We start from the raw sequence: 13,431 nt of genomic DNA, 5'->3' as shown, positions 1-13,431 counted from the left end.
GGGTAGTTTTTTTCCTTGGGTAAGCTTGGAGCAAATGATAAGTAATTCTTTCTGCTTGGTATCACTGCAGAGAATTCTTGAATTATTTATTCAATGCATTTTAGCTTGGTGTATTTAGATGCCTGTAAGCTAACTTTGTAACTGACTGGGTGTTTGAAATTTCTAAATAAATAGTGGTAGTTTGAAATACCTTGCCAGAGAAAAGAGGTCACTCTTCTTCTTCTCCCACTGTCTCCTATGGGAAAAAACAAATTAAAAATCCCACATGCCTCGTTACGAGCAGTGGGAAGTTGATTTGTAAAACAGATGCTGCATAGAAGTAATTGCCTTGAAGTTGCTGGAAATATGTATATGCTACACAACATCTGCAGATCTCAAGATGTATTCATTATCTTCCCAGAATTTAGATTGTAATTATGGGCCCTTTATTTAAGTTTCCATGGTGATGTAGAAAATGCTTCCCCCTTGTCCTTTGCTAATCAGGCCACTTGTGTGTTTGAATGGTGATCGTTTTCCTCTCCCCCGGGTTAAGTTACTGTTATTAATACAGAGATATTAAGTTGACAGGGAGCTGTCGGCTGCTCAGGCAGCGATTCAGCAGCAGGCACATCGGGCATTTGCTGCAGATTCCCCAGTGCCACCGTTTAATTAGCCCGTGTGCTTCCAAATGTTTGTGAGGAATAGCAGCCACTGTCACAACAAGTGATGCAGTCGTGCTTTGGGGACTGGGGAAGCTGAAATCAAAGTCAAGCAGCCAATAATGTATCACACCATGCCAAGGTTCTCTCCTCCATCCTGCACCCTTCTCCTCCTCTCTTAGCAAAAGGGCTCTGCTGTGCTCCTGTAGGGGTTGCAGGTGGGTCGGGAGCTGTCCGGGAGTCCTGCGTCCACATGGCCTTTGAAAAATTTCTTGTAATAATCAGAATTTCACATTGTGTTAATTTCACATTTATCTAAGCTTATAGCCTCACGCCCATGGACCCAGGATTTTAATGTTTCCATTGTTTGAGAGAATGGTGAGAGGTGCGGTTTAATTACTAAAGATGCTGTTTTACACAGGATTTTTTAGAAAGTTGTTTGAGTGAAATGTGGAGTTTTGGCTAAACTGAGATTTTATTTTTATTTTACTCACCCAAAAGATATAGGCATATTAATAGAACTTCATAGCATTTGCTGAGCAATTAGATAAATTTTGTAGAACTTACATGAGCTGCAGGTAGAAATGCCAGTATTAGGCTGAAAAGGAATATTTATTTTTATGTGTTTTGATTATTTGACTAGATCACATTTAGGCCATGGGGTTGTTACAATTTGAAATAACTTTAATCTAAGAAAATTTAAAAGAAGGTTATTTTTAATAGATTACATAAAAGTAATTAAATTTTACAACAGCTGGTCACCGACCATTTACAAACTAATGTTTAAAATATTTTTTTTTACTTTTACCAGAGTAGTAACACAGCTTTTTTTCTCCAATTGAGAGCAGTTTTCCAGCAGGAAGAGAAGGCTTGTTATCAAACTGTAGCACGCCAGACCAGAGGGTCAAACCTACCCGTGTGCTGGCATGAAAGGAGTTGGCTTCTACTGGGATCAGCTGGATTTGGTGCTCTGTCCTGGGAGAGCAGTGCTGCCTGCTATGCAGCAGCAGGCAGATTTATGGAGCTGTGACAGACATTAAGTTTATACTGCAGATTTTTAAAAGAACTAGCAGAGTATGTAAAAGCAGGTCCCACTTTGCTCAGCTGAGGCTGATGTTAAGTTTGAGGTGGAGGAAGGTGCTTTCCCTCCCTCTCCACCTGTTTGCTCAGCTGCTGGGGTTTGCCATGGAGGTTATCAAAGTGAGTCTTGGCAACCAAACCATGCCCTGCATGCTGCAGGACGAGCCTGACCACACCGGACACCCGGGCCGTTCACACACACACACACACACACATACACACATACACACACATACACACACATACACACACACACACAGGCTGCTCACACACACACACACACACACACACACACACACACAGGCTGCTCACACACACACACACACACACACACACACACACGCTGTTCACACACACACACACACATACACACACACACAGGCTGCTCACACACACACACACACACACACACACACGCTGTTCACACACACACACACACACACAGAGGCTGCTCACACACACACACACACACACACACACACACGCTGTTCACACACACACACACACACACACAGGCCGTTCACACACACACACACACACATACACACATACACACACACACACAGGCCGTTCACACACACACACACACACACACATACACACATACACACACACACACAGGCCGTTCACACACACACACACACACATACACACATACACACACACACACAGGCCGTTCACACACACACACACACACACACATACACACATACACACACACACACAGGCCGTTCACACACACACACACACACACACATACACACATACACACACACACACAGGCCGTTCACACACACACACACACACACACATACACACACACACACAGGCTGCTCACACACACACACACACACACACACACACACACAGGCTGCTCACACACACACACACACACACACACACATACACACACACACACACAGGCCGTTCACACACACACATACACAGGCTGCTCACACACACACACACACACACACACACACAGGCTGCTCACACACACACACACACACACACACACATACACACACACACACACACACACACACACATACACACACACACAGAGGCCGTTCACACACACACATACACAGGCTGCTCACACACACACACACACACACACACACACACACACACACAGGCTGCTCACACACAAACACACACACACACACAGGCTGCTCACACACACACACACACAGGCTGTTCACACACACACACACACAGAGGCTGTTCACACACACACACACACACACACACACACACACACACACAGGCTGCTCACACACACACACACAGGCTGCTCGCACACACACACACACACAGAGGCTGTTCACACACACACACACACACACACACAGGCTGCTCACACACACACACACAGGCTGCTCACACACACACACACACACACACACACAGGCTGTTCACACACACACACACACACACACAGGCTGCTCACACACACACACACACACACACACAGGCTGTTCACACACACACACACACACACACACACGCTGTTCACACACACACACCCAGGATGTTCACACACACAGAGACACAGACAGACACACACATACAGGCTGTTCACACACACATACACACACACAAACACACACACGCTGTTCACACACACACCCAGGATGTTCACACACAGAGGCTGTTCACAAACACACATACACACACACACACAGGCTGCTCACACACACACACACACACACACACACACACACACAGGCTGTTCACACACACACACACACACACACAGCCAGGCTGTTCACACACACACACACACACACACACACACACACAGGCTGTTCACACACACACACACACACAGCCAGGCTGTTCACACAAAAACCTGTGTGTGCACAGCGACTGCTGCCATCCCAACATCCTGCTGCTGTGCTCCCCTGCTGCTGCTGGCAGGGACATCAGCAAAATGCCTCTGTGTTTCCATCCTGACCAAGCCAGGCCTGGAATATATAGCATGTCCTGAGCCCTCCTTCCCCCATTTGGAGGGTGCTCAGCCCTGCTGAGGGTGCAGCCATCCCCCATGCACTGCACTTAATGGCAGCAGGAGGCCAAGGGCAGCACGGGGATGTGCTCAAATGCCTTATTTTCACTTTTAAAAGTTATAATTTACATTGGTCTCCAGAGCTCACCCGCTGCTGGCAGATGGAGCCAGCAGTGCCTGTTAGCCCTGTGCCATATTTATGTGTTCGTGGTGCTACCCTGAGTGGATTAGGTCTGCGTTGCTTTTTTTGCACAAGAGTAGTCCTCTCCCCACCTTAGCAGGGGCTGCAGGGGAATGGAAGATTGAAAGAGTTCTCAAGTCCTTTGTTTACTACTTTGTCTTTGCACATGCAAATGATTTTGCAAGTGGTTCTTCTGTGTGTTGTGACTCTGTGTTTTGCTCTGTTAAATATCTTCACTAAAAAAAAACAAAATAGGTTAACTTGCACAGTTTAGCAAGGTTTAATAATATGTAAGTGATGCTGATACAATATGACATCACCAAGCTTTCCAGAGGTTTGAAGAGGAAGGTGATTCTCAAGTTCGTGCCCCAGTCCTCCCTAAATTCTTGGCCACTTCTTCTACCCAGAGGATGCACCTGAGAGTCAGAAGTGTGCTGTCCTCTGGCTTCTTGGCCAGGAGCAGCAGACTGTCTACAGACTGAGCTGTGTTTCTCTCCCAGTGAAGGGATACAGGGAGGAGGATGAACAGCCAATAACCATGACGTGATTAAGCAGTTTGAGACCTCTGTGTCATGGTCACAAAGTTTTTCATCAGAAGTATCTGAACAAAAAGTAGGTGTGGAGTGTAGACCCAAATTCAGCCACTTGTCCTCCAGCCACAAGGAGCACAGGACAGAGGTGTCTGGATGCAGAGGTGCTGCTTGCACGGAAAAAAAGTTTAAAAAGTTGGAGTCTGAGATCTATAGCCTCAACACAGCGAGGTTCTTTTGCTGTGGAGAACAAGTCCTAGATCTTCCATTCTCTCTTACTAAACTTGATTTCCTGATTTTTTACCTGCAGCTAAAATACTTAGAGGGAAGTGTCCAGGTCCGAGACTTGCTGAAGTCCATTAAAATCTTTTCATTAATTGCATATTCTTATTGAATTCTGTTTCCTTAACCCACAGGGATTCTCATGGATTTTTATTGGAAATTTTTCTGGAGTAAAGACTGCAGGACCTCGTTGTAATTATTTTTTATCTGTGCCACATAAGTCATCTCTTTAGCAAGTCTTTTAGCAGAAGCTGAATGTCTCTTTTTGTAACAACTTCACAAACACAAGGTGAAGATTGAATGAATTATGCTGTATCATTTGCCAGCACATACCCCAAATGTCAGGCAATGACAGAAACTAAAAATTTATGGCACAGAAGGGAAGAATTTTATGATCTTCCTTGGACTAATGTAATGACTCTTTTATACAAACAGAGATGAAAGGCATTTAAAAACATAGCTATTTAGAAAATTGGCCTGAACACATTCTAAAATCTGGAGAAGTTCATTAGAGGGAAGAGCCATAAAAGCGCCCTTTGTTCTTAGTTCAATAGAATGTTTTAATTTTGAAATATAATTGCTTGAATTTAATGCACCCTCCAGTTAGATCATTTGAAGATATGTGTCTCCATCAAACTCTTCTGGTACAACATGGTGCAAAGTTGCTCCTAGTTTTATTTTCAGAGGTACCTAGCTGATGCCACGATCACAGAGCATAAAGATTTGTGGATGTAAAGCCGAGTGTGTATCACACACTGCTCCAGCTGAGCAGATCCTCCGGGTGGGAAGAATGAAGGACCTTTTGGAAGTGCTGAGTCTAGACCGGGACCATGGCACGTTCAGACTTTTCCTGAGACTTCTCCTCTCCTTGTGTACTCTTAACAGACCTTTTACACATGTTGCTGGTAGTTTTAATCTCTTACATAATCCAAAATCTATAGCAAACTCAGGCACAGAGCAAAGCTGAGCATCTTGGAGAGCTCTGAATAACTTTTCTCCCACTCAGACTTGGCACACGGTGGAGTCTTCTCATCCTGTGTTCTTACAGGAGAGTTTCCTTGACCCTCTGCTTCTGTTTCCACTGTTGTGACAATCTGCACTTTGGACTCATTTAGCTTCAACTTTTCACCTGTTAAAAAATCTTTGTAGTAACCTGAATAGATCCTGGAGTGCACACAGCATGGAGGAAGTGTTTGGAGGATGCTCTGGGGAGTGGAACAGGCTTGGATGCCAGCTCTGCCCACAGCCTCTCTGCAAATCACCCTGTTAATAAAGAGCCTATTTTAGTTCTGGAAACATGGAGCCTTCTCAGACTATTACCCAGCATGTGGTAAATTAAACAATCTTGGCCTGATTGCATAATGTCACTTGAAATTTAAGATCCTTTTTCTCTTTAACCCCTAAAATTTACAAGCCATTTTTGTTTAGATTTATTGTAATTAGAAAATGATTCTGCTCCTTTGAGGCTCTTCCAGGAAGTCTTTTAGCACTCTTTTGGTGGCTAATCTCAAAATAACCAGGGGCAGGAGCACTGCTTGGTCTCCCTGTGGGCTTGTCTCAGTGCAAGGGGTGCACAGGTACTGCAGAGTGGTTTGGAACTGGGGCTGTAGCAGGTGCCAAGGCAAGAGGTTTGCAAGGACAGATATACCTCAGACCCACTAAGCCATAGCTCACAGGAAGAGGGGTTTGCAAAATCACTGCTTGTAGCTAGGAGGATTTCAAGTCCAGAGCTACTTAGGTCCATACTGAAATCCTTTCTTTCACTGGACTACATTTACACAAGTTCTTAACTTTCATCATGAGCTTATATACAGTTTAAAGAAGGCATCTAATTTCTTTCAAAGAAAAGACATGTTTTTTCTTGTTTTTTTTTTTTCTTCATGGAAGGGACAGTGATTCCTTAGAATTCACAGAGCAAACATGGCCTTGGTCAGCACAGGTAACAGGCACACATAAATTCTTCATCTGTGTTTCTTGCTGTTTAATGAACTATGTGGCGTCAGTTTAGCAAAATCTACCAGTCCCCATCTTTTAACTCTGGCAGTGGGTTTTAGAAAGTGATGAGACCTCTGAGGACAGTTAATTGGCATAATATAATGATTCATAGAACTGAGAGATTGTGTGTCATTGGGGAAAAAAAAAAAAGATACTGTAAATTAGCCAGAACATTTGCCTGCCAGTGTGAGGAGGCACTGCACAATATTTTCCAGCCTGGTTTTCAGTGTTTGATGTGCCAAGCATTCCTTGTATCTTTGCAGAAATGCTCCTATATCCCAGTTCCTGTCAGGGTTCCATTAGGGGGTCATGCTCATCCTTTCATCTGACAGTTTTTTCACAGCCAGTTCTCCACCCTTCAACACAGACTTTTCTGATTTATCGGAGATTTCTGCTACCCAGTGCCCCCCTTGGCTCCTTCCCGGATTGTGAACCTGTGACTTGAAAGGGAAAGTTTGGGAGCCAGGGTTCTTAAGAAAAATCACAGTTTTTCATTGTACAGTACTATGTGCCCTTAATCTTGGAATTGTCTGCTATTGCTCTGCAGGGACTCTTGGCTAATTAAAGTTCAGATAATGTTGTCTCAACCTCTGTCCCTGATGCTGTGCTGTTTATTCATGTCAGGTATTCAAAAGACGGTTGACATTTTCTTCCTTAAAGATCTCTCAGGTAAATTACAGGCATTTTACTGCTCCGACCTTTTCCTTTACAGGAAGAATTTTTGTTTTCAACATTTATTTTGTGAATATAATGTTGGAATGGATGTAATTGGAGAGGTGTAGTTGTTCTAGTCTGTATAGCTGGTCTATTACCTGTAATGGTCATCTAATACTAGTATTTATATGTGATTATCTCCTACCAAACTGCTTTAAATTTAAAGAAAAAGCCAGACTGTTTCACTGATTGGTTTGGGTGAATCACCTTTTTCTTTACTTCCCCTGAATACTACATTTTCTTTCCTAACACATTCGTTTTGTGCCTGAGTCTCAGGGAGATGGCTTGCTCTATTAATATATTTCTGGAGTTCTCCTGTTACGGGTAGACTTTTATGGCTTTAATGTAGTTTTTGAAGATTCCTCTATTATTGATCTAGATATTATCCCAGCAGGAGTCAAACCCACAAGACAATTGTATGAGGATAATTTCTTACTACAGAAACATTTTATTCTGAAAGCCTGCTGTGTGGTGTGTGCTTTGATGGATGACCCACTGTTTAAATGTGTATTAGACATTGGTTTGCTAATTAAATGCCTTAAGGAGTGCCTGTATCCATTCAGTCTCAGTAAATGTGTGGAATTTCTTTTATTTTATTTCTTGCTTATGCTTTTATGTTGAGTTCTTTCTGTTTTCTGACTTTGTAGAGAAGAAGGGGAGTAATGGCAAAAAAAAAATAAAATCACTTTCTACCCTCACTCAAGACATTCAGCCTGGGGCAGAGGCAAGACAGTGAGGGCTCTCAGCTCAGAATTAGGTCTGCCAGATGGGAGGATGAGGAGGAGGAGGAGAATAGATGGGTTTTGCATTTCAGAAGGGAGTGAGAAGGGCACTCACCTGGAATGTGAGAGATAGGAATTTGGATCCCTCTTTGCTCCTGAAGGATCATCTCCCATGAGGAAGAGGACCATAATTGCAAAGCTGTGAGATGCTCTCAGGCTTCTTGGTTGAAGTGCCTGTGCTTGAAGCATTTTACTGGGAGGGAGAGCAGAGAAAGTTGAAGAAAGAGGATAAAGTTATTCTCCTAATTTCTGAGTAGTTAAATTGAAAGAGCAGCCACGGACAGGAACAAGGACTTCTGTTCACCTGCAGGAAATATTTCCTGAGTGTAATCCCCGTTCCTCTCCTTGGAATTTTGTGTGAGTGTGGAGCAGATAAGCATCAGAAACAGTGTATTTGCTGCTAAGGCCAAACATACAATTTCTTCTACTCAGAAAGATTTTGGCTTTTTGTTCTACGACAGAGGGATATGTGGAGGATCATAGAATGGCTCAGGTTGAAAGGGACTTTTGAAATTTATCTAGTCCAATAACCCTGCCTTGATCAAATTATTCAGAGCCCCATCCAAACAATCCAAAGCTGGGCTTCTCTGATCAGCATGTGCCAGTGGTCTCACCACCTCATAGTGAAGAATTTATTCCTTATATCCAATGTAAATCCACCTGTTTCAGTTTAAAACATTAACCTTGTCCTGACACTACAGACCTTGGCAAAAAGTGTCTCTCCATCTTTTTTGTAATCTTTCTTCAAGTTTTGGAAAGCAGCAATAAGGTCTTCCTGAAACCCTCTGTTCTCCAGGATGAACAGCTCCAAGTCTCTCAGCCTGTCTTCATGCAAAAGGTGTTCCAGCCCTCAGACAATTCTCATGGCCCTGCTTTGGACCTGCTCTAACAGGTCCATGTCTTTCCTGCACCAGTCAGCTCCTTAAGATCCTGGAATACATCAGGAGCAGTGGATTTGTGGATGTTCAAGTCTTTCAGAGGGTCTCAGACCTGATCTTCTCCTAAGATAGGTGGGACTTCATTCCTCCAGTCCCTGCCTGGAGATTCATGGACTTGGGAGTTGTGGGACGAGCAGCTGACAGTGAAAACAGAGACAGAAGAAGTTGTTGGGCACCTCAGCCTCCTCCATGTCAGTTGCCACCAGATTCTTGATCTCATTTATCAGACAGGGAATAAAAACATTGATTCATTTAACAGAAGCAAACTAATAGTTTTCTATTGAACACAGTTATTAATACTATCTTTTAAAATTTGAATTTGAGATGAATTTGAAAAAAAAGAAAAAAAAGATTGTTCTTTAGTAGCAACCTTTGTAAGAACAAAGAAAGATGTGGCCCTTCTTGACAGGGGAGTGGACAAGATGACCTCCAAGGCCCCTTCCAACCTCACCTCCTTCTGTGGAACCTTTAAACCCCAAATAGCTCTGTTTGCAAAGGAAATTGTTATGTTTTCATTGTTGTCATCAGCTGTCAGGAAGTACAACTCATTCTTTCACCGTGACTGCTTTTTGCTTATTTGAAAGAGATTGAGGCAAAATCTGTCTTTCCATGTTCCTGAAGCAAGGCTCATCTTGAGATGCATTAGGAGGAGGAATGTCCCTGATTTTCTTCTGAAACTGCTTGCAGAACAAAACCAAGGCCAAATTATGATGTTATTTTCATCTATGTCCCTGGACATGTAATTATATGTGCTGTTCTTCCAGAGAGCTCTCACTGGTGCTTTCAAGAAAAGTGTGTTGTGTTCATAATAGAGATTTCAGTGGTGTAGAAAAGGAGTCTGTGGTGTGGAGCAGAGAGGATTATCTCATTCTCATTAATAAAACTTACTCTAGCCCATGGAGTACGTGTGTGGAGGACAAGATGAATTAAAACTAATAAAAGCAGTTAGGAAATTAGGTAACACATCTGCCCTCAGTTGTCCTTGGGAGGACAATTCAGCCGAAGCCCAGGATTTAGAGATTCCTGGTTAGTTTTTGGAGCTGTTCATGGTCATCTAAGCTCTCGGGGATGGGTGAGAGGGTAATGCTGCCCCTCTGTTATGTCTGTGAAGCTGCTGTCCTCATCAGCACCATGCTCTTGGGGACAGTGCTAACTCCTGTCATCTCCTCCTCCTGCACAGGAGGGGATTGTGATACCTGTTCATCAGGCCTCTGCTGTGCTTTTCTGTGGTTTGATTCGTGTTTTCATAGAAGAGATTGCTGTGAACATCCCAGACACCCTACTGATACTTGCATTTTGTGGATAACTTCTTCAAATAAAGGTTTCTCAGTTCAGGATGGGGTGAGAAACAGCCATGTCCCCTCCAACAAATGCTGATTTTGACAGGACTGGTTATTTTATAGGTTCAGTGCTGCAAGAAAGAGAAACTGTCTATTGTAAGCACTGGGGATTAGGGACAAGTTAAAAAAATAAAGGACAGAAAGGTGCATTCTGGATGGGGGAGGAATTTGTTCTAATCCCTCTGAAATTATTTTCTTGCTGAAAATTGTTAGATCTGGAGAGACTAAGCCAACTGAGTTACCAAGACAACATCTTCTGTCATGAAGATGACCACGGATCTGTTGATTCAAGAACAACAACCAGGAGTAAGGACACTGGGCAGCACAAAGGGCCCAGGATGGAGCCCAGAATTGGGGATGGTGTCAGCCAGTCACACAGGGAAGGACGTCTGGAAATGGAGACAGCATTTGCCAACCAGGGATTGGAAGTAAATGATGCTACAGACAGCTCATCGGCTTGGAGCCCTGAGGTATGGTGGATTGTCATTTATTACACATGGTGAAAGCTTCTGAAGGCTATTGGGGGCTAAGAAAGGTTAGAGGAGAAATAAAGTGAAAAATTGATCAGCACAGGATAATGGATGGTACTCCTGTGTGCTTGTGTGCATGAGCATACACCTCTGCCTTTGTGTTTCCTTCTTTCTGGTGCTTTGCCTCTTGCTGCTAACACTAATTCACAGAAATGCTTTCATTGCTTGATTTCTGACTGCAGTCTCTGAACTGAAATTGGAACTTTAGCTACCCAGCAGCATTTACTGACATTTATCAAGCAGCTCTCTGTGGTGGCCTGCTGGTTGTGCATGCAGAGTCTGTGTTCCAGGACATGGTATGTGGTCACTGGGCCACATTTGTGTCTTTTTCCAGGTAGTTTTGATGACTTAGACAATGGCAATAAACTGGAAAACTGGAGGCAGCTGGTGGGGGTGGCCTGTGACCTGGACAAATGACCATAATCTTGTCCCCATTGATGCCAGGTAAACTTTTAGGGCAGGAGAGAACCTGAGCCTGCTTTCCCTTAGTTCTGCACTTTTATTTTGAATCCTCAGGAAACATTTCAGATTTTAAGGCATTATAAACACCTGATGACTTCACATCCCCCTTTCCTCTCCTAATCTCTCTGCATGATAAGTTGTTTTTCATTATTTTACTGCAGGATCAAATTTTTGGAATAATATCAGCTTGCATCAGACATATTAAAAGAACAGCACACAGGTCATCTCTTCTGCCTGAGTTAAAGGAGAGCTGTGAAAACTCATGCCTCCATCAGCCTCTGAGCAGCAAGGCTTGGAGGGAAGGTCCCTATCCTGGGAGCAGGCTGCCTGCAGCCAGTTCAAAGCTGGGAGGCAGCTCCTTGGTGTGCCAAGGGGTGTTTAGAGCAGCATTTTGGTTTTCTGCACAACTCAGTCCCACAAAACACTCCACACCACTTGGGAGCTGTGTGTGGCAGCAGCCCTGCCATCTCTTTGCTGCATTTCTGGACACACACAGTTTGTCTGCCCGTCTGAGGCTCATTTCTCCTTTTCCATTTTGGAGGTGCTTTGCCACGGTTCACGTGTGCTGCAGTGTCTCCAGTGTTCTCTTGTGTTTCTTTGGTTTGCATGGCTTCTTTTGCTCCTGGTGTCCACATTAAAAAAAAAAAAATAATGCAAAGAAGGGTTCCAGAATACTGGAGCAGAAATGCCCAAGACACAGTTTATCTCTTACAAGCAGCTTCTCATTCAAAGGTATTGTGTGGATTAATGAAAGACTTTTTATTGCAGGAACTAAATGTTCTGACATGCCAGAAATGTCCAAGTGTTATTATGCTCCACTCAAAGGGCCTCTCTTTAGAGACAGAAATGGTAATTTTATGCCCCTGCAGTAGAACCACAAGTACCATTTCAAACCTTGTCCATAATTAGCTGCTCTTTCAGGTTTCTCTGGCAGAAATGGACTTATTTTACTTAGTGAAGTGGATGTTGGCTGTCCTGAATGACCAGCTTAGACGTACAGTACCAATCAGGATACTTGGCTTGGCCTCACAACAACTGTGCTGGGAAGAGGGAAAGAAAGAAATTCAGATGAAACATCTAAACCCCAATCTTTCCTTGGATTTCAGTTCAAGTGTCTGTATAACCAACACATTCACAAACCACTTGCAGCCCAGCTGGGTTCCAAAAGCAGAGGGGAATTCTGTCAGCGACTCCCACAGAAGGAGAATTTGTATGTGTGTAAAAAAACCTACACAGGGGTGAGTCCTGGACAGCATAATGCTCTCAGAAAGGGCCAGTCTCTGAGGTCTCCAAAGCTTGGTTTCCCTTGGAAAGCTTGCTGCCAAGGAGTTGAGCATTTCTCTTTCCTTCTTTGCCTCTAGTTCATGCAGTCTTCTCTGCAGTGGATCTGGCCACAGCTCTAGTAACCCAATTTGAGATTTCCTGAAATCCAAATATTTTCTAGCTGTATGGTCAAAATGCAGATTATCTGACCTTCAGTCTGCCTTACACTCTGCCAGAAGGTGATATACGCTTCTGGGGCAGGAAAGTATCTCTTGGATTTTCATTCCTGTAGGTTTTTGCTGATGAACTGGAGCTCACATTTTCCAGCTCAGACATGTAGATGAAAGTAAAGTTATGCCTCAAGCACGGTTGTCTCCACACCTTAGCAGAAGTCCTCAAATGTGCCTTGAGTCCATCTCCCCAACAGCAAATGCACAAATAAAAGTGTGGAGGGGTGAAAATGTGGAGGGAATTATGAGTCAAGCACAATCCCATCCGGTATTTAATATTATTTCATCAACCACACAGAAAAAACTTGTCTGCTACACAGAAGCGCTTAACATTTTTGTAACACTGTGCTCTCTCCAGGTAACCTGGCATGCCTCACATTTTGTTTTTAGCAGCCTGCTGTTCATACAGAAAGTTGTTTCTGTAGCCAAGCAAGAAATTTTGTGTGTTGTTCTCC

At 43.6% G+C, this 13,431-nt stretch overlaps 1 protein-coding gene across 1 annotated transcript in view; it reads left to right on the top strand.

The window, feature by feature from the left end:
* The window catches only part of SYT16 (synaptotagmin 16), a 56,819-nt gene that overhangs the window by 29,331 nt on the left and 14,057 nt on the right, over positions 1-13,431 (top strand). Inside the window, exon 6 of the mRNA XM_062495408.1 lies at positions 10,705-10,961. Coding sequence (XP_062351392.1) covers positions 10,705-10,961 — 257 coding nt within the window. The remainder of the gene's footprint in view (positions 1-10,704; positions 10,962-13,431) is intronic.

This window comes from Cinclus cinclus, chromosome 6 (assembly GCF_963662255.1).
Source record: "Cinclus cinclus chromosome 6, bCinCin1.1, whole genome shotgun sequence".
Lineage (NCBI taxonomy): Eukaryota > Metazoa > Chordata > Aves > Passeriformes > Cinclidae > Cinclus > Cinclus cinclus.
The sequence above is the reverse complement of the archived record's forward strand: the minus strand, read 5'-3'. Positions and strand labels throughout refer to the sequence as shown.